We start from the raw sequence: 24762 nt of genomic DNA, 5'->3' as shown, positions 1-24762 counted from the left end.
CTGACAAAGGAAAAAGTAACAGTTTGGTAATGGATGTTGAGAGGGGATAACAAAGCTGAAAACACTGAAAGGCTGAATAGCTCCTCTACTTCAGCCTTCATGAGAGGGCAGAAGAGCAACAGGAGCAAGGAAAATGGAAAATGGGAGGTTAGCAGGCAGAATGAGGAAGAAATCAGTAATAGCTTAGCTGTTCTTATAGTGCTGCTTAAGTCTGAGTGTGATTTTTCAATTCAGAGCCAGCTATTATTTAGGTGCATTTTATGAACATGAAGGCTGATTTAAAACTGTAGATTAGACTTTGTTGTTTTGGGGGTGTTTTTGGCTCTGAAGTAGAAATGTAGAAATCATGGTAATTACAACTTGATCATGCAGTAGAAATGCCTCCTCTGTTCATAACTCTGCTAACTAATGAATGTATGCAGGACCAAGTGTAATGCAGAGAAACTATTTTTAAGCTGCCTGGTTTGATACCAGAAATACTCAAGTCAAGATAGTGTTGGACTCTCTGCATAGGTAATTAACCCTGTTAAGATAAATTTCAAGCTAGTGCTTACCTAGGCATTATAGAATGTAAGTAACTTCATCCCTGCTTGAGGCACCTGTTGCCTGCTGTGGTCTTTTGCACAGATGGCAGATCAAAAATACCTGTATGGTTTTGCAGTCTCACATTATTTTCTGTATTGCAGCAGGTAATGCTGCACCTGAGATTTTACTGCCACAGTGGTCTAGTCCTACTTAGTTTCTTCTTATATTCAGTGTTTGCAACCCTGCTTTCTGACTTTGTATGATGCAACAGGTCTCTAATGAGTTGTATGTCATCTTTTTTAATGCATTATTTGACCTGTTTTCTCTCCTTGTATACATGAGTATATGCTCCAGTAACACTAAGGGGCTTTTCTAGTCAGAAAGACAACAAGAGACCACAGTATGTGTGTTAGGATTGAACAAGGAAGACAAAAATTTGATGCCCTGTCCAGCCTGTGCTCTCTTTTTCCAATTACAGAGTTACTTTGACTTCTGTCTTCCGATTTCCTGATTTGAAGTTTATTATTCATCAGTCTCCCTTACTGTGGTATTAAGCTACTGTGTACAGTGAGACCAGTCTCTGTCACTAATCTAGCATGCACTTGAAAAGGGTGAAGGAGCTTTTTTCCTACTTTCACAAATGCTGCAGTTAAATAAGTCAGTCAGGCCTGAGGTCTGTTTATTTCAGGTTCTGTACAGAAATGCACCGACACATAATCCCTGACTCTTTCTTGACTTTGATTTGGATGTACACAGAAAGTTAAGTCTCCTGAAGTGAGAAACTGCATTAGAAGAAGAATTTTCATTAGAAAAATGGGAAGGAGTAGGTGACAGCAAAAGGCTCAACCTTTCAGGGTCTCTAGGTGCCAGGCTGGGACTTCAGTAGGAGCAGACTGATGTTTTAAAGCGCTCCACACCCATGGTCCCTTCCCAACTATATGATTAAATATTCTTTTCCAGTCATTCTTCTTTTTTTATTTGCATGCTATATTTTGCATCCCAAACCACCAGGAATGTCTTGCTCAGACCAGACCAGTATGTTTTACTCAGGCTTGGTTTTGAGTCTTCCATCTCCAGGGCTCTATAAACCTTTCTTCTTCCTGTAGGATTATATTAACTGGTGAGTCATCTGAGAGAGATTCATATGTTTTTCCTCATTCATTCCTCTTCTGGCTTTGTCTTGCTAGACTGCAAAGTCATTAGGGCAGGAGCATACTTTTAAAGCTTGTTTATCTTTCAAAACAGTTATTATTTCTATTATTATTACTAGAGCCTCAGGTATTGTTGACTGTGTGTAGTCAAGCAAAAAAATTTATGATCTGATGTGTATACTGATGTGACTGCTAGTATATTTATCATTATGGGCTCAAAACAACCATAATAGGAAGTAAGGAAATGGAAGATGCATTTTTCTCATCTGGAATCTACCCAATAAGGTCATGGAAAGAAGGGATTTCTAGGAAATGTGGATAACATTTTCTGAAGATGCTGGTTTTTTTCCTCCGCCCTAAACAACATGACTCACACTCCTCTCAGGTTATTAGCATCATCTTAAAAGAACTGTAATAGATGATGATGATGTGATCACGTGCTTTTTAACAGCCTTGTTTCTAGGGAGAACAGCATTAACACCATCAGTAACAATGTCCATTTTTGTAATCACAAACAAAATGCCCAAGAACCTGCAAGCTCATTTCATGAGCAGTGCCTCCAGATGGATAGGGTTGAAGGGAGTAATAACAAATATGAGAACCTAAATAATCAAATCAAGCAAGTGTGGAAGCAATAACCAGGTGCTTGAAAATTGCTCTAGAATTATGAGTAAATATTCTTGAATCTGTCTCTCATTATACCATCACAGATGATTTGTAGATAACTTTGGAGTGTAATTGCACTGCCTCAGGAGCAGGGTAGTGTGAAGAATCCTATCATTCATTAGCTTTTGAGAAACTGACTTCTTGTGTTTCTTTATCTGTGTAAATGTCAAGTGCTGAGAACCTTTCTCTTTCTATAGGAGATGATTTTAGAGGTCTTTTCCAACCATAGAAGTTCTGTGATTGTATAATTCTAAGACAGAGTCTGTTTTCTTGTCTTCTTTTATTTTTGAGGTAAACATCCTTTGATCAGATAAAACTGGAGGTTGAAACAGAATAGCTTATTAGACATTAGAGAAGAGAGGAGAAAATTGCATTAATTTCTTAACTTTTTCTAAGGGCAATAAAAACAACATGTCATATTTCAAGAATGTTTTAAGAAATTCTGCCTCACATTTAAATATTGCCTTAAATGTCTTTTGTCACAGTATTACTCAGGTGTCCCGTTATTAACATGGGGACCTGGCTTGAGAGTAAAATTATTCAGATTTGAAATAATCCCTGTGATTTAGTAAATTCATTACCTACTACTTTGTGTTCATTGCAACTGCAGCAGTCTGTAACAGTTACTCTACTGTTTCAGATTTGTAAAATCCATGATTATGCCACACAGGTGTATTGGGTTTGCATAACAAGGAGTCATGCACGGGTCAACTCATCCCAACAGGCTGTTTTGTCATAGTGTTACTGATTTGGGTCTGGATAATTAGAACATCTGTAGTGCTCTCCATAGCTTTGAGGAAAAAGAAGATCAAATAATTTTAGTTAATGTATGACCTTCGGTAATGTTATCTAAACTGCCTCTGTATATACATTATTATGTGTAAACTTGTACAGATTAAATAGAGTAATGAATCAAGACATCTATCTTGTCAAGTGTAGGTGGCAAACTCTTCTCAACCGGAGGCACCAAGGAATTCTTTCAGGAAAACTCTACTCAGAGCAGTCTACACCAGCCAGAGAGCAAGCTGACATTTAAGCAAAGTGAACAAACAGGGATCCAGTGCTCATCTTGTTGTAGTTAGCTGATGGGATGTAACCAGGATGACAGTACTAAAAATCAGAAATGTTTCCCTGAAAATAAATAATTCCCTGTAAATATTGTACAATTCAAAATTCCTGATCTCCTCTGAAAATCTCATCCTGAAAATGTAATCCTTGACGGGCTATTAGTTATCTTAAGATGAAAGCAAAACATGCCATTTAGTCCAGTCATAAGTCAGAGAACCAGCAGCAAGGTTTTTTATTCAGAGGGACAAATCATCTCTGGAAATCTCTCTTATAAAAACTTCAGAATATGTCCATCCACTCTCATACCCTTTTAAAGGTTCAAATGAATGATGATAATGCTATGATGTGGCACTGTTAATTAATCTATCATGCACCTCTCTTATCTCACTATTTTGGAAGAAAGACGTGATAGATTACATGCCATTTGCATATACACACTCTCAAAAAGTATGCAAAAAATTTTAAACTTTGCCATGGGTCACATATTGGGTCACTGAGATAAATCCTGGCTAGAAGGAAACCTCACTTGGCAATTCCCCATCATATCACACAAAGGTGAAATAATCAACAAGTTCATCTTCACTTAATGTAGTGTGGGTTTAAAGAAATTCAGAAAAATTGGTAGCTCATGTAAAATTGTTCTGAATGTGTAAGTTGAAGTCACGGTATTAGGTGTAGTGCAGGAATCTAAAGAGAACTAATTTCAATCTTCATGTTCAAACCTTCATTTTGTACTTTGCAGAATCATGGTGCCAGATCCCAAGTGCTGACTTTTCCTGTCCTCCTTCTCTGGCACAGAATCATTACTCCTTTTTGTCTCTGTTTACTTTCTAAGTATTATTTTCCTCTCTAGACCTATTAACAATAGTTTCTCACAGGTCAACTTTTTAGACCTTTGATGACTTGATGATCACTTTTGAATTTGTCTCCAGGCAATCCATGGCTTGCTTTAAAAAGTATGCTCATTTCAGTACTTATTTGAATGAACAACTTTATTTTAGAAGTTCCAAATTATATTGCTTTTTAAATATCTAAGTGGGATGGAGTGCTCTTTTCTGCAATAACATGCTTGTTAACTCCAGTAAGCTTGAAGTTATTATCTACTATAATTCTACTCCTCTGAATTGCTGTGTAACCAGTTATTATCATATAGCATTTGTGCATCTGCTTATTCCTATATTTCCCAGGTTTTAATTTCCTTTATACCTTTTTCCTTGATATCTCATTTATTGCAAACCTGTACTTTTTTCTTTCAGACAAGCAAAAGCCATGTATTCCTGTAAGGCTGAGCATAGTCATGAGCTGTCTTTCCCACAGGGGGCAATATTTTCCAACGGTAAGATTTGTTCCACATTGCCTTACACATTAAAAAGAACCTATAAAAAACTGAACTGTATTACAAAATGGGGGCATAATTCCTTTTTTAACTCTCAGGTTTTGCACTGATTTTTCAATTGCTCTTGAATAAATACAATATATGTAGCATGTATGGGATTTTTAACAGTGTTAAAAGTTGTGTATATGTTTTTTTACAGTGTATCCATCAGTGGAACCAGGCTGGTTAAAGGCAACTTATGAAGGCAAAACAGGACTAGTTCCTGAGAATTATGTTGTCTTCCTCTAGTAATCTTTAGTGGACAGCAATATCTTCATGGTATCCATGGTAACAAATAATAAGCACTATGATTTTTATCTGACACAGATATGGGATCAGCCCCTTAGCTGAGTGGTAGATTTCCTTCAGATGCTGCAGCTGCAGGTTACAGAGCTCCCTGCCAACGGAACAGAATGTGATGAAACAGTTAACAGTCTCTGTGCTGAGGACGGTACTCTGTTTAAATAACTTCCATTGTTTGAAAAGGGTTGTTCTGTTCTTCCTTTATGGGTAAGGAACTCTAGAGCAATAAAATAAAAAAAAATTTGCTATTTAGCTGCAGACTTTCAGGTCCGAGGATGTTGCTCACAGAAATGTGAAATTTAGAGGCAGTGCACTCTATGACATTTCTTGTAATCTATGGTTTTTAATATGGAAAATCGTGGACTTTTTCATAATGTAAGTACTACTTCTATTGTGATCTGAATTCTCCCTTAGAAAACTTGATTCTAAAATTGATCCTAATCATTTCACATAAAAAATTGCTTTACTGTAAATCAGAAGTTGGGACTTCTGTTAGTCATTGAGTTACAATATGGTATAGAATTTATACAGCTGATAATATCAGTTTATACACTGCCTGCACAGTGAATGCTCATTCAAAATGTGATATGTTTTATGAATGTTTCATTCAAATACTTAGTAGATTTCTTTCCTGCTTTCTGTATCAGCATAGATAATATTAACAACTTTTATTTCAATGATAACCATCATCTGGAAGACATTCCCTCTGTGTCCCAGAACATCTGTAGAAAACAAGGAGATGCTGAATCTGCACTGATTGGGAGTCATGTGAAGTGAGCAGTGAAAAACAGCAGTATGTTTTGAAACCTGAGATAAATTGTAACTCATTCTTTTTTCATTGCAAATAAGACAAATGACCTGTGAACTAGCCAATTTTATAAGCTATGAATGCTAAAAGCTCCATGTAGCAATAAAACTACTTAGTGTTATTTCTCCTGACTTCTGCTAAAATATCTGACAAAGATTCTCTCCACAGAAAAAAAAATCCTTACTTTTCAAAGATGTTGAAAAGACCTATTGATTACTCCTGGTAGGACTGAAAACCAAAAAAAAAGCAAATAAAACCAAGTCAAAGAAACCCCCAGAAACACTAAGTAGCTTTCTCAGTCTGAGCAGTTTTCTTGTACACCTTGAGGGAAAACATGCACTGCTTGCTTGGCTACTTACCATTCCTGATTGAAAACCATGACATTTAACCTCCATCTTAGTATTACTTCAACACCAGTGCTTCCAAAAGTATTCATTGGTTCATAGAACTATCTAGGCTTGGTTTCATACATATGTCAAAGTTCAGTTCTTTCTTCAGTAGCAGAAATCAACATACAAATCATCTGTTGATTTCTAAGTTGTACACTGCTTGAAGAAAGTTTAAAGAACTGCTCTTAGGGCTAAAAACATCAGTAATTTTTGACCTGCTGTTTTTTTCTTTCCATAGCCTTTTTCTTATTTAAATTGAAAAGTAAGATTCATTGCCAACACAAAGTAGCACATCAGAACTTTCTTTACTTACATGTAGTGCATGAATTCTTCAGAGCAGTTGCTGGATTTCAGGCTGGTGGCAGAACCCTGCAGGATCTTTCTCCTCTCTGATTCAATTATTGAGTGATGATCAGAGAAAGAGAGAGGCTCAAAGAACATCTTTCCAAAAATTGTTTTTTCATATGGGGAGTCTGAGCAAGGCTGGCTGCAGGCAGTTGAGGACAGACCCCAGGCATTAGTGACTGAGTGACCTGGGTTCGTTCTTCACCCTAAACAGTTTTATTAATCCCAAAACACATTTCACTTCATCTTAAATCCAGACTGTGCCCAGTGCATTGTGATGAGGGGTTGTTCCAGATGGCACTGGCAGTGAAGGCAGACTTGTGTGTGCTCACCTAATTTGCCCAGAGCAGATGTGAAAGGAAGGGAAGGTCTTTCCTCAGCCAGTTGAATCTTTCTTCATTTTAAGGCAAGCCAAGTTTTCTTAGTCTAAGCTATGCCTGAGACTGCCATTGCCCTGAGAAGACCAACATGGTTTTTGTTGTGTTTCTGCTGTATTTCACAATCCAAAAGCTGTAGGATACCAAAAGGTTTGCCTCTGGTGACTTTCCCAGGAAAAGTGCTGCTGCAGGCCAAAAGGAGCAGAAAGGGAAGCAGAACTTGGAACAGAGGCTGGGAGCCCAGCACATCTCACACAGGCAGAAAAATGCAGTGATCAGGGGGAAAGATCCCAGCTTCTGTCTCTTGCATGGAGTCAGTAAAAAACCTGTATTGAACATACTTGGATGACTCCTCATACTTCTTAAGGGCAATTTAATTGTTGTGAAGTTCTGGAGGAGTTGTGAAATAGAAAATGTAAAAAATGTTTGCTCTTATTTGCTTTATTCTAGCCTGATTTAAAAATAAGTGGGGAAAACCCCCTAAGCTTAGGTAATTTCACATTCCCTGCATGTGTCTCACAATTCTCCAGTACTGTGTTTTCAAAGCAGCTGATCTGAGTGCAAGCTAGAGAAGTCAAAGATGCCAAGTTCATTAAAAATTTTGTAAAACTTCCAAGTTCAGTTACAGATTAAGCAAGTAGAGCCTGTGAGGGCTGAGGGGAAGGTTGTAGAAAGACCTGGAAGAATCCCTGTGGAGGAGAGGTGTTCATGTGTTCCCACACATTCATCTCACATTAGACCAAAATTAGGATTGGAGAACACAACTTCATAAGAAACTGGATTCCATTAATGTGCTGCTCACAGAACAAATCTGTGTTTTCCTCTGCAGTGCTCTGTAGCTTTGTCAGGCCCTTGTCCTGAACTAGCCATAAATGACTTTTAAGTCATTTAGCTTTAAAATGGCATTTCAATCTGAAAAATGTTATCGCCATTCTTACTTACAGTTAGCCACTCACTCTCCAGGAGCAGGGGTTTTCATTTTTGGAACTCTATGGTTTTGCTTGTACTCTCCTGTGCAGCAGGTAGTGGCACTTTCTGTAGGGTCTCAGTGCTGGGTTGTGGGTGCCCCAGCCCTTCCCTGCCTTTGCAGAGGGAGTTTGTCTCTACAAGAAGCTGAGCAGGGAACCAGAAAGCTGAGTAAGGAGGGCTGCAAAGACTGAATGGGGTAGGGGGCAGCACCAAAGCTTCTCTAATGATGATACTCTCAGGCCTGACCAGAAATCTTTTATGACAATAGCAAAGAATCAGAAATCCATATAACATTGAAATGGAGATAAAGTATTTTGATAATGCCTTACCAGAAAATTAGGCAATTGGAATTAAATTAGCTCATAGTAGTGATTTACAATTCTTCATGGAAATCAGACTCACTCTACAAGCAAAGGTTAAACACTTTTTAAAATTATTATTATTGTTGTTGTTGTTATTATTACTATCCTTCCTAAAAGGATGCAGCAGGTTTGTTCCAAATATCACTGTAGAACTCAAGGTAGATGATACATTGTTGTTGTTGTTTGTCTTGTAGAAATAATGTCAGTACCCACAACATATAATTAGCCATGTTTTTTCTTTGCTGAACTTTTTGATGCATGTTGCAGCACAACATGAATCACATTAATAGTGTGAAGGATATATTGTATGATAGATATGTAAAGTTTATTAATAGTCTATATTCACACTTTTTCTTAATGATGATAAAGATTACAGTTTTAGTGTGTAATTCCTTTGAGTTCAGTATTAAAATGTCCTTGCCATATTTTGGCATTTAGAGTTATATGTAACAAAACTGTTAAATTAAACCATCATTATTACTTATGTCCCTAACTAATCTATAATATTCATTGTACAATTATTTCTGGAAAAAAAAAAGATGCACAGATTTGCTGACCAGCACTATTCTATGATAGTAATAGTAACTTATTTTCCTTTTATATATTTTCTGGTGCTAATCTCTATTCTTTGCCTGTAATTGGATTGAATTGTAATGTGCCTTTAGGAAAGACATGTTAGGAGAGGCAAAGCTGTAAAATTCTGCAGTTCAAAACAGTAATTACAACAACAAAAAAAAGCACTGTATGGTAGAAATTGGATTTTGTTGTTAACTTTTCTCCCCTGGCCTATTTTCTACTTAATAAGATTGCATCAGAATAAATAATGAAACTAAAAAGCACACTGTTCTTGATATTTCTTTTCCTAAGGCAGAAGATTGTGCAATTTTGGCTTGAGCAGCAAGAGGAGAAATCCCAGTTGGGGAGCACATCCTCCAGACTGGGATGGATCTTCTCCACTGCTGGAAACTCTCAAAGTTCTAGTGAAGTCAAAGACAGACCTTTGGCAATTGATAGTGAAGGTTTGCTGGTCAGAAGCCCCTAAAAAGGAGGTGGAATATTCTGCTAATGTGATAATCTATGATCCAGCTTGGTGTTGTCCTTTCCTTCAGCAGAGGGGCCTGGATGAATTGTTCCGTGGCCAGAGATGAAAGCCATGGGCAGCCTTGGTCTCTCTGGCTGGTCACAGAGCCCTGAAGATGCTGCTGCAGCATCCAGCCCATCCAGCTCCTGCTCCTGATTAAGTCCACTGTCAGTCAGGCTTTGTCTGTACCCATTGGGAGGTCTCTTCTTTTTTTGCTTAAGATTTTGCATGGGCTTTGGGAGTTTGCTTTGTCTTGTTTTAGTAACATGCTTGGCATCCGAATTCAGTCACTGAGGATCATATCTGTTCTTTAATTGTCCTGTGTGTGGCAGTGTTTAATAAGCCATCACATTATTCTTGTTGTTTTAAGTGTAGAGCACAGTGCTCCAACCCTTGGACGCCTCAGCTGAAAGCTGTTTTGCCTCTGCAAGTGTTTTATTGGGAATTGTCATCAAAGCTCTGGCACTAAAGATAGCACCATTATCTCTGCAAGAGTTTCTGTTGGAGCAAAGGGCAGAACAGCTGAACAGGGCACATGGATAGTTTCAATTTTCAATCATATTTATGGCAATTTTGGAGGTATTAGAGTTTATAAGAGTTACTTTAGATACTATATGGTATTTTAATAGGAAAATATATACAATCAATAACTATATCTATTTAATAAAGTCCTACTAAATTATGTTATTGAACTCTCTGTTTATTTTGTAGTGTGGTTTCAATAATTATCTGCACTCTGTATATATCTACATGTAAATAACCAGCATGACATGCATAAGCTGACTTCGCAGACATAATTCTATGTTGTACTTTACACTGTATTTCAAAACTTTGAAAAAATGTTTTTCAAAATAAAAATCCTTTATACACAAACTGATTTTTTATTTGTTTTCAATTTGAGCTCTGGTTCAGCTTTTTCTTTTTCCAAGTAATAACACTTTGGTTCTACTTCTATCCATACCTGCATTTTAGATTAACATTTCAGCCCTGAGGATGCTTTACGTAGATGGGCATGTGAATACCAGACAATAGTCTGTCATATGCTGTCCTGATCATGTGGAAGTCTCCTAAGATGTGGCTTTTGAGGAAAAGAAAATGACAGCTTTGGATGCTAGGTAGCAAGAAGCAGAGACCTGGGAGGCAGCATCTCGCTGATGAGGTCTTTGCCTCTGGAATTCAGCAGGTGGATGGGGTCAAGGGAGGGCCTTCCACGGCTCCATTCCAACAGCACTGCCAGTGGGGGAAGCAAGGGAGTGCAGTGGCCTCTGCAAGTTCCCCTGTATTCCCTCCCCAGCATCTCCCCAGGATTTTTTGCCTCAATTTTTAGAGCCCATGGGCTGGAGTTACAGCTGTGGCCCAGGCACAGGAGCTGTGAGGGGGCCTGCTTTGCCTTTTCTCTGAAGGAACTCACCAGAAACTCAGGAGACTTTAATATCCCTGAAACAATCGGGCTTTGCTATGGAACAGACTAAAAAAACCTGGGCTTCTTAAACAAGATCAAACCAGCCAGCTGATAAACTCTTTCCCTGTTCACTGTGCTTGGGCTTGGTCAGTGGAGAAAACTGCAGGAGGCCAGGGAGGATGGATGCTGCTCCTGCATCCATGGCTGCCAGCTGCCAGCTGCTGCCCCTGGCACGCTCAGGCTGCTGTGCCTCCTGCCTGCCAGCTCCTCCCGTGCCCACAGCTCTGCCCCGGGGCACAGCAGAGACAGACAGAAACAAACCCTGGCTGTAAGTAAAACTGAGACTGTGGAGAAGCCAAGCAGCAGGGACCAGATGGAAAAAGAGTCTTTCCCTTCCAATGCTTTCTAACAACTGCTCTGAGGTGAAGCCTGTATTTCACAGCTCTCCTTGCTCTAGGATTTGAGAATGTGCACTCTGCTTTCAGGAATCAAAGCATCACCTGCAGCCTGCAGTCACCAAACTGCCTTGCATCTTGCTGAGGTCCTGGTGTCCCAGGAAGATGGGGCCAGGGAGAAGGCAAGGTTCCCCTTGGGACCAGGGGATGCAGTTAAGCTGGCAAAGCCCCTTCTGGCTGTATTAGTTCAGCTGGAAAAGCCTGACAAGCAGAGGGGCTGCAGCGAGGGGTTAGAGCTGAGCTGAAGCTTGGTGCCCTGACTTGAGGTGTAGAGAACCCCCCCTGAGTGAACTATTCCTGTGGAACCATAGCAATGGAAGCTGTCACCATCACTCCCTGCAACACTCCCGGGTGCCAAGGGGGCTTTTGGGAAGAAGAGAAGAGCAAGGACAGATGGCCTGAGGCACCTGCCCTTCCCTGCTGCCCTTTTTGCCTGGTGAGCCGGACTGTGCCTGTGCCTCCATCTGCATTGCCACAGCTCCCTCTGGGACCAGCACTTGGAACTGGATTCCCCTCCACTCCTGCTGGGGCCCATGGAAGCAGCAGTGTCGGGAGCTGGAAATGCCACAGATGCACAGCTCTGCACTGTGAATAGGCACAAGAGGAAACGGAGAGTATCTGCATGTTGATAGTTCATTAAAAATGACAGTTCATTTTATGCTAAAAATCTGGGGGAAAAAAAAAAAGATTGTGTTTTCTGTTAGAGTTTTCTGCTCTTTTCCACGGGAATGGAGGCTTCTCAGCTTCAGAGCCCCTGATCTGCAGGAGTGAGTGAATGAACACTACTTTGCAGTCTAGTCTAAGCTCTAAAATAGTTCTCATTTTCACAGTGTCCCATTTTACTTGACATCAGGGAATAATTACAATATTTTTTTTTTTTTATTTCTGGGAAGCCCGTGTTCTGTCTGACATGCTATATTTTGATATTTCATTGAACATTCAAATGTAAAAAGACTTAAACTGCTGTTGAATCAACACAACTGTGTTGAATTACCACACTAACACCTAATTTAAAACTGTCAAGGGTTGAGACATCTATGCTTCTTACCAGAAAGGATGAAGACACATCTCATTACTTGGTTGTATTAAAGCACCTTACCGGGAATGATTCTCATGTGTTTGGAAAAAAATTTTATTTTTGGCTTTATTATTGATAAGGCTTCAATGTCAGCTATGGAGAAAGTGATGTGTGGAATTGCTTTGGTATAGATGAGATGAGCCAGGCTGGCCACAGCCTCCTGCCTGAGGAGGAGAAACTTCAGTGATCCAGGGAAACAGCATAGACATAAACTGAGCAGGTGGCAAAGTCAGTTCAGGTCCTGGTTCAGAACATTTTCTCATTAGTTTGGCATGATGCATTCCTTCAAAACCAACCTTTCTAACACAAACACTGCTCATTAAACATGGTAAATAAGGTATCTGCACTTTCATCTTTTAAAATTTTATTTCATGTTTATAAAACTTTTCCCGTGTCATTTGGATTTATCGCTGATACAGAAACAAAGTATTGAAAGATATTCTTGGCTTCTTTTGCAATGCTTGGCTTCTTTTCTATTGTATTTATGGCAACAAGCTCAAAAGCTGAACTAACCAAGAGCAAGTGCCTTTGCCAAAGATCATGGTGTGCTTTTTTAATGTAAACATGCAGGGATTCATGGGAACATTGAGTGACCTCCACAGCCGGTACAGAAAGGAGTCTTAATTCACTTGAAAGTACTTTGGTAATTGGAATACATCTCTCTGCCAGTATAATTGAGGAACTGATTAGTTAGACCCAGCACGGGTGTATTTCATTTAAAATTACTGTTAATGGTTCTTGGGTGCCCTTAGAAGGGATCACAGTTCCATCTGAACGAAAAACATCAGCGATTTAGTTTTGTTGGCGCTCATTGCTTTTGTATTCCTACAAAAAAACCCCACACATTCAAAGGGAAACATGCAGCACATCTGGGTTTGGGGTGTTTTCAAAACAAGGTTTGCAGTGCTGTGCTCTGGCCATGGCAGCAGGTGGGGGGGCTCAGAGGGTGGGAGCTCAGCCCTGGGTGGGCTTGGGGCAGGGTGGGGTGTGGATGGTGCCCAGAGTGTCACAGCACAGCAGAGCTCAGGGCAATGCCCTCTAGCCAAGCTCATTGGGGTCTCCATGGTCCAGAAATGGCCATACACTCAGGGCAGCCCCGGGGAAACACCCGCACAGTGCACAAGCAGCTGAGACAGCCACACACTGGGAAGCCCCATGAGAAGCCTTTCAGAGGACAATTCCCAAACCAGGCAGAAGGGGGATAAGAAACCTGAGCTTGGTCCATGGAGTGTTCCTCCAAATAAATTAACTGGCATGCAGGACACAACTGGTTCCTGGAATAGAGCACGTGCTGCTTGCAAGAGCCTCACCAGAAGGTAACAAGGGTTTCAGCGCACCTGAGCTGGGAGGCTGAGCACAAAGTGCTGGAGACAGAGACTGTGTAAGCAGTGACAGCTGTGAGCCCTGAATTACCACAAAACAAGCAGGATGCCTCTCAGCAGGGAAAATCCACAAGAAGAAAAGACAAAAACCACACTGGGGGGCCCTGATGCACCCTTCAGGGGCATCTAAAGGAATCAGGCAGAGACTTCAGACACATTTAGGTACAAATAAATTTCTGCTGGGCAGCTGTGATGCAGATATATCCTCACATAAAATCTCATCTTAAATTGTCGTTTTAAGTTTGTTATTTCCTGCTATTGCTGTTGCTCGAGGAATGCTTTTGTTTGGTCCTGTGAAGGGCTGTTTCTTTTCTTTGTAATTAGGACAAACTGCCTGCCTTTGATGGGAAATATGGCCACTCTGCACAATGTCCTTCTCCCCAGACCTTCCCTGAGAAACCTGCAGTGAATGCCATAGGAGTGTGTCACGCTCTTCCAGCTGTGATTTGTAACATTTCCAGATGGGCCCTTCTCCCTGCCCTCCCCTCCCCATCCCCCTGAAGTTCAGACAATACAAAACAAACCAGCACAATTACTTTTACCCTCAGAGCAACACAGAACCAAGTCTGCCCCTGCCAAATCCTTGCCTTAATATTTTTTCCTCATCTTTGCTCAAATGATGCCTTGAAATATTTCCTAAATGACCTGAGAAACCAAATGTAAGCATGATCATAATAATGATATCTGTAAGCACATCAGCATGAGAAACTCAGGTGAATATTGTGGCTTTTTAGCTAACTAGCTTGACTGGATAGTTTATATCCAGAGGGAGACAATCAAGACAGAGTGTTTATCATGGTGTTATTTGTGTGAACCTCTCACAAATAGCTCCTCACCTGAAGGCAGAAGAAACAAGCATGGCTCTTTCCCTGGCACACGTTTAGGTCAGCCTTCCCTGCAGGAACATCTGAGTGACACAGTGGTAACACCAAATCACAGGGGGTGGTTGAGGATACTGGACATCCTCAGAGCATCACCTCAGCCTTGGCTCAGTTTGGTGCCTTCTCCAGTGCTGCAGCACCTTCATTACTGACACATGGAAAGCAAATGATGGTTTCATCTGAATTCCCACAGGGCAGCATCTCTGACACCGCTCATTTCTTTCATTTAGATAATCACAAAATGCCCACTCTGCCTTCCCTGTAGGCAGGCAGTGATTATTGCTTTACTTGTTAGTATGTTTAAGAGGAAGCTCACTGTGCTGTGCAGAGATGAGTCAGGCTCCAGAGCACCTGCATCATTGTGGAGTCTGAGATGTCACAATAAAAATCCCATCTCATTTAGGGGGACTCTCATCTGCCAAAGGTTAAAGCAAAACCTTCTACCTCAAAGGGTTTAGACATACTGTGTCAAATAATGAGTAATCTTATTTTATTCTTTATACCCTTCTATTACCATGTCTGTTAAAAAGAATAAAACCCCAAACTATCCTTGAGCAAAAGAGGCATGCATTGAGGCTGATTTGTGACAGAGCAGATACACAGATATAGATATATAGATCTATAGATTACATACAGAGATATTTATCTATATATAGATATAGATAGATAGATAGATAGATAGATAGATAGATAGATAGATAGATAGATAGATGGATAGATAGATGCACACACAAAGCTATTCCACTCAATCCTGAGGAACACCATTTTGTAAATAAATAACAAGGGCCTAAATTAAGGTACCAATGAAGATCTGCTCCACTGCATATTTCAGTAGGACCACATTCTGTCACTTTGACATCTTGAAGTTCAAGTGTCTCAGAGATTATTTTCTTCTGTGTGCTAGCTGTTAATAGGACTTCCATGTAAAAGAAATTAATGTATTTTTGTACTGACTAAATGCCTTCCCCAGTTGTTTTATACTGCATGGAATGCTTAAAACTAAATTAATTTGGAAAATGAATCATCTGTGTGGTAAGTCCCAGTGCTGTCAAACTGTGATGTGTACATGGAGCACTGGTAACATCCAAGATACCAATTGACAAGGATGAGGATATTCAGAAATGAACCTGCAACATCACTTTCAAGATGTTCTGTGTTATGTGGAAATTATGTCCATGAGTATTGGCGTTGTTGGCATGGCTAATCCTTCTCTGAGGGCACACTAACACTGCAGCACATCCTTAGCAAGAGGTGGCATCTAAACCAGCAGTCCAGTTTTTTGCCAGTATTTCCTCAGAACAGGAAAGGAGGGGGTGGTCTCTCCTGTTGATGGAGAACACCTGGCAGTTCCCAGCCATTCTGCCCGTGCCTCTCTCCAGGCTGCAGCTCCCACTCCTTGCCTGTTGCACACCACATCACAAGGCAGGGGCGTGGGAAGCAGAACACATTAAGGATGAGGGAAGGATCACCTGAGCACTGGAGTCAGTTCCTTAAAAGCCAGGGGTGATGTTGTGCAGCCCTGTTGGTGCAGCCAAGGAAAGGCTGCACCAGTCCAGGTCCGTGACCAGTAACAATAAAGCTCTTCTCCCCCATGACTGAGGATCCCAGGATGGATGGATGGTGGATGGATGCATCCTGCAGTGTGCTGCATCTTGCACTTCAGGACAGATCTGGCACTGACCAATTCTGGCAGCACAAAGCCCCAGCTCTTGGTGTGGACTGGCTCTGTAAAGTCCAGGGACAATTTATTCTGAAACCCTGGCTTTTAAATAGTTACAAATTACTCAATGTGTAGGCTGCTGTGCTAATGGTGTCTCTACTCAGGTGTGGTTTTGCTCAGGATCTGGACCAGCAGTGCCATGCCAGCACCTCTTCCGCCACAGTGCCACGGCCTGTGCTCTCACATCAGCACCTCCTGTAGTGCTGCTGTGCTTGGACCTTCTGCACTGCAGGGAAGGCTTTTTAACAAATTTTCCCTTTGGATATGTTTATGCTAGGAGATCGGGAATGCATTGTAATTTATTTATTTTGATGCTTCTATCAGCTGGCAGTTTGACTGCTTCAGTTTTGATTAAAGTCACAACCTTCCATGTAAGAATAAATAAAGATATAAATAAGTAATTAAATAATTAAATGAGGTTTAATTATGTCCTGTCTTGTAGAGGGTTTGAATGGCAATAAATGTGGAACACAATTCTGCCCCCTGCCCCACCTACCCTTTCCCAGCCATACAGGTGTGAACTCAGTGACTAATCAATGTTTATTGTCTCTAACCTGGAGCTGCCAAAGTATTCCCCCAAAATCGGCCCCCCAGCAGCTGCCCTGCAGGACTGCAGCACAAGTGTCTCCATCAAGAGGATTTTTGCACATCTACTGAAGAGTTAAACACTTCTCATACTACTACAAAGCAAGCACATCCTCAGTTTATTGGACATGACACAATGTAGCAAGACAACACTTTTGCAAAAATATTTGAAGCTATTATTTCAGTTGTACAAATATAGAGATGAAAGCTCCTCAAGAGGAAAATACAGAAATCTTATACAAGTCTTTTTTTCCAAAAAAATAAAAATAGCAGCAAAGCATAAATTGTATCTATCATGATCCTGAATGTTAAATACAGAGAAATATGAAGACCAGTCCAAAGATGTCCCAAAATTAAGGATTATTTGTCTTTCTACAGATTTTTATCATTAAGGATTACAAAGACTCTACAAAGTGTTAATGTATTACACATCCAAGAAACCCATTGGGAAAAGCAGGTGTGTTGAAGGCACAGGAAGGAGGGGAGAATAAATGTTTCCCAAGTATTTGAAACTGGGATTTAGATGCTGTAAGAAATTCAGAAACTTCAACAGATCATGCATTCCAGGAGTGCCCAGCTCTTTGGTTTGTGCACAGGAAGGAGGGGAGAATAAATGTTTCCCAAGTATTTGAAACTGGGATTTAGATGCTGTAAGAAATTCAGAAACTTCAACAGATCATGCATTCCAGGAGTGCCCAGCTTTGGTTTGTGCTTTTCTCTATCATGTAGTTTTTCTTAAAATTAATGTCTGTCTTCAGGGAATGCTTTTAAGGATACTTTAAGTGGAAAACTTTATTAAGTAGTATTTTCAAAATTTCAGATGTTCGGAGTTCTTTTTGTTTTCTTGTTTGTTTTTTTTTTTTTTAATGTCAGATTTGCGGAACCTTTTGGCTCTGGGCAGCCAAGTAGACACATGACCTGTATTGTGAAGCTTGAGAAAGGGAGGCAGTTTCTGTCTCCCAGTAAACCCTAAGCTGGCTGTAGCCATCACTAGGAACTGCTTCTAACAGCAACTGGGGATGTGAGTGTGTAAAATTACTGTAAGAAATGAATTGGCAAGTGCAGTGTGACTGTACTGTAAGCTGAGCCTTAGGATACAAAACATCTAAATTTTCAAATGAAAAGCCTTGACATCCTCAGCTGCCACTGCTTGGTGTGTGGTGATGACAGTCCCAAAAGATGATTATTCGCATCCATTGTGTGTAATGCCCCATAGGTGAGCTGAGAGCCTGTCCTGACAGCATCATGTCACTGTTTTTTCTATTTAACAGTGGTAAATTTTCGTCAAGTGTGTTGTCCTTTGTCCACAACAGAATATGCCTCCATCAAAATCCATGTTTTACTCTTAGGAATGTTGCTGGAATCTAGGGAAATGGTTGGGAACATATTAACTGCAGGTGGCCAGGTGTTTCTTTTTCAAATACTCTCAGTAAGATCACACCCACACCTTTGTGGGCTCATACTGCCATGCACATGTTTGTCTGGTGCTTCCCCTATTCATGCTCCATACAGCCAAGACAGCCTGCCAGAATAAATCAATTTCTTTGAGCAGCACCATAGTGAGAACATTGTTCCCAACTGGAGATATCACAGATTAGAGTCCCACACTGGACATCACCCAACAATACAGGGTATGAAGTGTAACAGCATTCCTACATTCCCATCCAGCATATGGAAAACAGGCCTCTGAGAGAACTGTACATCCCTGGAATGAGCAGCTTATGGTGATGCTCACGTAAATCTCACCTGTATAGCACAAAGGTCTCTCTATTTCTCTGCCCAGTTATTTCTGATGCAAAGTCAAAGGTGATTATTATGCTCCCTACCTGCTTCTCATTCAATCTAGCCCCTTGTTTGAAGCTCACTGATGCAGTGTTCTGATTTCCTGACAATGATTTATTTCTTTTTTTGTCCTCCACAAAGGAAAATGAGATTTTAGTCATGAACTGGCTGGGTAGGTATTTGAATTGAGTGTGGGAAAATGCAATAGAGTGAGACTATTTAAATGACACTGTGAGAACTTCCTCACTGATATGCCTGAATGTTAAATTGGTGGAACTATTGTACCCATAGAGGTGAAAAGGTAACATAGTTTTCATGGTCAGAAAAACATGATCTATGACTAAAAGGCTCGTGATGGTATTTTTATAATGAGCCCACCCCACACCAGTAAGAAATTGAAGTGGTGCCAGTTTTAAAGGATATGCTAGAATTACATGAAAGCTCACCACTATCTGATGTCCTCTATACATGCTTAAATGCCCCATACAGAGCACTGTGGGCTCAACCCAGGGAAAACAATTCCTAAATGTGAGCAAAAAAATCATCAAAGGAGCAGCACTGCTCATGTATTTGAAGTTATGCAACTGCTGCATAGTTCCAAGAGCACTTAAAGACTATTTTCTGTGTGTTATTTATTTTCTCTTAAAGGTAAACACACAGATAAATTTTAACTTAGTTATTAATATCTGTGCAGTCACCTTTTACTGCATGTTCCTGTCCAAGCATCTGAGAAGCTACAGTACCATTCTGCATGCAAATAACATCAATCTAATAAATTAATAGCGTTCATTGAAAAAAAAAAAAAAAAAGTAAATTTTAAACCAAAAAATACCTAAAATATTAGAGTTTTTTTCCTTTTCATCTTCCAAGGGAAAAAGAGAGCTAAACTAAAAGCAAATCTCTGTTCAAGTCAGGTCACCATGACACAAAGCAGTACAAACCAATAAATCCAGCAATGCTGACAGTCCAGCCTGGCAGTATGCTCACAGGCTTCTGAGCCGTGGAAAGTTGGGAGGGCTTTGGATTTAAGCTCTGTGGCTGCAAGCTGACTTCTTGGAATGAAAGAAAGGTCAGCCTGCCACAAAACAGCATGTAAGGCAAGAAATGTGTGCTCAGAGCTGCACTGCATGGGGGGAGTGCAGCCCCATCCTCTCCTGCTCTGCAGATAAACCAACCTTAATTTTGGGCAGGGAGGAGAGGAAGGAAGGAAGGATTCCTGTAGGACCCCTGCTGTTCATGCCCCTGGCACATCACTGGTAACTGAGATGAATATTTGGGTGTCTGTAGGAACACAGGAAAGCACCTCACCTTCCCAGCAAAGGTAATGGAGAGAGAACTACTTGAAAAGAAAGAAAAAAACCCAGCTAAGGTACTAACAAGGCATTGACTGTCAGAAAACACAAATTTAGGTCTCACTTTCAATGAGAAAGTTTATATGTTGCACATATAGCACGAGAAAGCATAGCCCCTGTGCAGCTGAAGAAACAGCTGCAGATCAGAAATTACGATGTATATTTATTATGCAAACATATAACCAGGCCATTTCAAAGTGCCATGAAATCAACTGAAAACTTTTCAGAACACATTTCCTTCTGTCATGGACTAGGTGTTAAGGAACCCACATTCCTCCTCCCCTAAAGGCTGGTCCCAACTGTGGATACAGCTGAGATCTTTGAAAACATGAGCCAAGTGTTTGATCTTTTGTGTTTCCTGGACCACAGCAAGCACAACTGCGGAGCACTCACAGACAAAGAGAACAGCTTGCAGGGGCTGGAGTTCTCACCTCTCCAAACACAGGTGAGCTGCCATGGCCAGGCACCTCAACCCCCAAAACATTGTTTAAAAGCCATAAATATGATACCTGCACAGAGCTGAAAGGAAGCTGATGACTTCATGGGTTGGTTTGTTTGCTTCACTCAAGCACCAACAGAAGGTAAGGCTGAAGGGCTTTGGTCAAAAATGCTCAACTGCACAAAACAGGAGAGGCTTAGCTTCAGACACAGCCTGCATTATTCAGTGCATGAAGAACTTTTAGTCATAGCTTGAAACAAAAGCCTGTAGAAGATGGCTGGCAAGCTTTCTAACTGATACAACAGGTTTCATACTTTTAAAATGTAGTCAGGCACATCCTAAATGTCAGAAAAGAAGTCCATCTGCTGAAACCTGTTATTCCTAGTGTATAAACACACCATAAGAAGATCCAGCATTCTGCCTTGCTTAATACATTGAGAAGCACTACAAGATGTCTATTTGGACCTATTTGTAAAGCTCAGGTCCAAAATGCTTTGCTCTTTAAAAAACTATTAAAGGACATAAGCACATACAACTATAAAACCTTGTACTCAGAAAAAAAAATCAACTAATTCCTCTCTGAACATTGCTGCAGGGTTGAAAAGTCATACTACGCAAGATTTCTGTAGGGAAGGAAGAAATCAGGTGTATTGATCAATGTTCACAGAATCAGAATCATTTAGTTTAGAAAAGACCTGCCAAGATCATTGAGTCCAAGCTTTGACTGACGTCCACCTTGTCAACTAAACCACAGAAGTAAGTTCAGTCATCTCTTGAACACTTCCAGGGATGGTGACTTCAACACTTCCCTGGGCAGCCCCTTCCCACACTTAACCAACCATTCTTTCAATGAAGAAATTCTTCCTGATATCCAACCTGAACTTCCTCTAGAACAGCCTGAGGTCACAACCTCTCCTGCTGTCAGTTGTTACCCAGGAGAAGACGTTGACACATGACCCCACCAGGCTACACCCTCCTGTCAGGCAGCTGCAGAGAGTGCTGAGGTCCCCCTGAGCCTCCTTTTCTCCAGGCTGAGCACCCCCAGCTCCCTCAGCTGCCCCTCACAGCACTTGTGCTCCAGACCCTTCCCCAGCTCCGCTGCCCTTCCCTGGACACGCTCCAGCCCCTCAGTGACTCTCTGGCACTGAGGGGCCCAGAACTGAGCACAGGATTGGAGCTGTGGCCTCAGCAGTGCTGGGTACAGGGGGACGGTCACTGCCCTGCTCCTGCTGGCCACACCTGGCTGAGCCAGGCCAGGATGCCATCGGCCTTCTGGGCCACCTGGGCACACCCTGGATCATGTTCAGGCACTGTCAACCAGCACCCCCAGGTCCCTTTCCACTATACACAGTCTCTACATAACCCAGAGCAAATGACAATATCAAAATGAACATTAAAGGCCATTTTATAATTGGGGCTCATTGCTGGATTTTTTTTCCAAACTTCACACAATCACATAATGATTTCAGACAATTCCCCAATCATTCTATCTTGTGTAGTGAATTCATCATGACCACAAACTTTTGGGAATTTTTTTCTGTGAGTAAGAGGTCTTTCAGAAATACAATTTGAGAATGTTTTTAAGCTTTGTTATCTATTCCCTAAAGGTATCTTTTTTTCCTTTTTGATTATGCCTTTGAGGCAAATATAGTGCATTTCAGACTAATCTGCCAAGTTCATGGGACACGGTGACATGTCAGCCACTTAGGGATTGAGTAAAACGCAGATGTAGGCAGATTCATGCATTCCTAAGGCAAACATACTGCCTGATCTGTCATCTAATTTCAAAATTAGTGTGATGAGGAGTAATTTTTAGTGTGGGAAGTTTCTGTTATCAGTTTAATCTAAACAGTAACATAGACAATCTGCTTACTCGGTGGTAAATCATGTGGCAATACTTCAATTCCAAAAGAATGCATGGAAATACAGTTGTTACATGAAAGTGGAATGACTGAAATGGATTTTTTTACTGAAAATCACATTTACTGAATGCAAACACAAAATAAAGAAAAAAAACTTCAGGATGTAGAAATAAAGAATTTTGTGCTATTTATTAAAACATAATTGCTTTAAGGATCACAGTTAAAAGTCAGACTGTATGGAATATCAAAGAACATTGCTTTCCTGGGCAGTTAGAAATGACAAACCTTGTCAACTAACACAGAAGTCTGTCTATACCACTTTATCTAGGGTCACACATTTGCACCAGCTCTAGTGGGTTTTGTATTGGTATGTGGGGATCTCAAAAATGCTCTTATTCCCAGTTGTAATGTAGATTCTTCTTTGTTGACTTTAGGAAATTATGATATGACCAGTAAGGACACCTAGAGACATTCCTGTATTTGTCAGTTGTCCACAGTTTTTTCAAGAACCAAGATGTAATTTTTACCAACAAGCAAAATCACTTATACTTTTAATGAGGGGTACCCTGATTTAGCTGGGGATACTGAACTTGTATTCCAGGGGCCTTTGTTCATGTGACAAGGATATGTCTGTACAGGCCAAGCTACACATCACCAGCAGGACACAGGCACACAATGGGGACATCTAACGAGCCATGGGCAAAAGCAAAAGCATAAGGCCAGAAGTATCCAAACAAGACTCACAATTTCCTATGTTTACATATAATTTGTAATGTCTGGCAAAATCTGTCATATTTTAATACACTCATAAATTCTACTTAAGGTTTATCTGTTTCTCTGTTTTTTTGAATATATCTAAAATTTACTGCCTTAAATGCATGAGTTGCTTCATAACTGTATCAAAGGAACAAAAATCACCACATTATAATTTTTCAGTTGAATATTCATTTCTATGGTAAAACATGAATATAAAGTTAATTGAGTCCAATTCCTTTTTTACAGCTGCTCCATTTATAATGGTGTGCTTTTAAAACAGAAAATATGTAGCTCCAGTAAATCATACTGAAATGAGTCTGATGTGTATCAAAATGTTTGCAGTCATATTTTCCATTTCTTTTTGCATCTGATCTCACTATAATTTGATGCTAATGGCTGATTGAGTGTTCAGCATTGGAATTCAAAACATTAAGATTATTAAGAGTTGCAGTCAGTGAAAACATCTCTATTTAAAGCTTCTGAAATAGAGAATGTAAGAGTTGATGAATTTAGGATTACAGCTAAGTGATTTAGCTTTAGTAAGTGCTGAACTTTTAAGGAAAAATAACACAAACCAAAGCTTAGTGGGCTTGCATACACATTACTTCTGGTGTAATACACACTGAAATTTTCCTAAACTTTCTGATTTTTGAAGAAGAGCTCCACTGAATGATGCAGAAAACAGTATGCTGGATCAAGAGTTTCAATGCAACATGACCACAGATGTGAGTATGAATGTACACTGTGTGCCTAGCACATGATTTATTTCTGATGGCATTGCAGTAATAAAAAGTAAAATATCCGTAAGAAAATGTGGGCAATATTTATTTTAATTCCTCCAAAATCTTACATTATGCACATGCCCACATGTACCCATGCACACAATGTGCTAAAGTAAAAATTTTGCACCATGTCATACCAGAAATTCAAGAGTGTGCAATGTGTAAGAAAAATGTATAACTGTTGTTAGAGATCTGGAAAGTCTATTCACTGTCATTCATATGCATATCTAAAAAGCAGCTTAGACAAGTTTACAAAACATTTCTTATGACTGTTGTGATTTTTGCAGTTAAGGAATCAGGAACTCACAATATGTACATCAAGCTTGAATGGCTTGTGTATGTTACAGGTATAAAGCAGTCGGCAGGGTAAGTATGTCAAATATGCTGAAGTCCTGACATTGCAGAATCTTGACCAAAATAAACAAACAAAAAATGACCCAGGTATCATCTCTGTGATAAGAGAAAAGACATTTCACTTCTTATGAAAGAGAAGAGGTTTCACCATCCCTGCTAGAATCTTGGGTAGCTGAGCAGCAATCACTTCTGACATCATCTCAGGGAATTCAACGCTCAGTGCACGAGACTGGAGAAATGTGTTCAAACAGAAGAGATGGAGCTGTTTCACCAGCTGGATTTGATAAAATACAAACATGATCAATCAGGCTAACAGTAATGCAGCCACATAAACATGCTGTCAACCACTTACACATTCATCAGCTCACATCATTCTATCCCTTACCCTGTCCTTTCTTGAATCAGGAATGAGGGTACTTTTCAGACCCTGTTAATGGCAAAAACCATACATACAGCTATGGCAAGGCATATAAAACCACTGCTTCACTAATATTACAAAGTAGTATCACCCTC

The 24762-nt window shown here is 40.3% G+C and overlaps 2 protein-coding genes across 2 annotated transcripts in view; one reads left to right on the top strand and one right to left on the bottom strand.

Moving 5' to 3' along the window:
- The window catches only part of ARHGAP42 (Rho GTPase activating protein 42), a 143972-nt gene extending 133744 nt beyond the window's left edge, over window positions 1-10228 (top strand). Inside the window, exons 23-24 of the mRNA XM_064718584.1 lie at window positions 4667-4746; window positions 4946-10228. Of these exons, the coding sequence (XP_064574654.1) occupies window positions 4667-4746; window positions 4946-5034 (169 nt within the window). The 3' untranslated portion in view covers window positions 5035-10228. The remainder of the gene's footprint in view (window positions 1-4666; window positions 4747-4945) is intronic.
- Window positions 10229-17092: 6864 nt separating this feature from the next.
- Window positions 17093-24762, bottom strand: part of PGR (progesterone receptor) — a 37479-nt gene continuing 29809 nt past the window's right edge. The window contains exon 8 of the mRNA XM_064718570.1: window positions 17093-24523. Coding sequence (XP_064574640.1) covers window positions 24368-24523 — 156 coding nt within the window. The 3' untranslated portion in view covers window positions 17093-24367. The remainder of the gene's footprint in view (window positions 24524-24762) is intronic.

The sequence above is a fragment of the Zonotrichia leucophrys genome, chromosome 1 (genome assembly GCF_028769735.1).
Source record: "Zonotrichia leucophrys gambelii isolate GWCS_2022_RI chromosome 1, RI_Zleu_2.0, whole genome shotgun sequence".
Classification (NCBI taxonomy): Eukaryota; Metazoa; Chordata; class Aves; order Passeriformes; family Passerellidae; genus Zonotrichia; species Zonotrichia leucophrys.
This window is presented reverse-complemented; position numbering and strand designations above follow the sequence as displayed.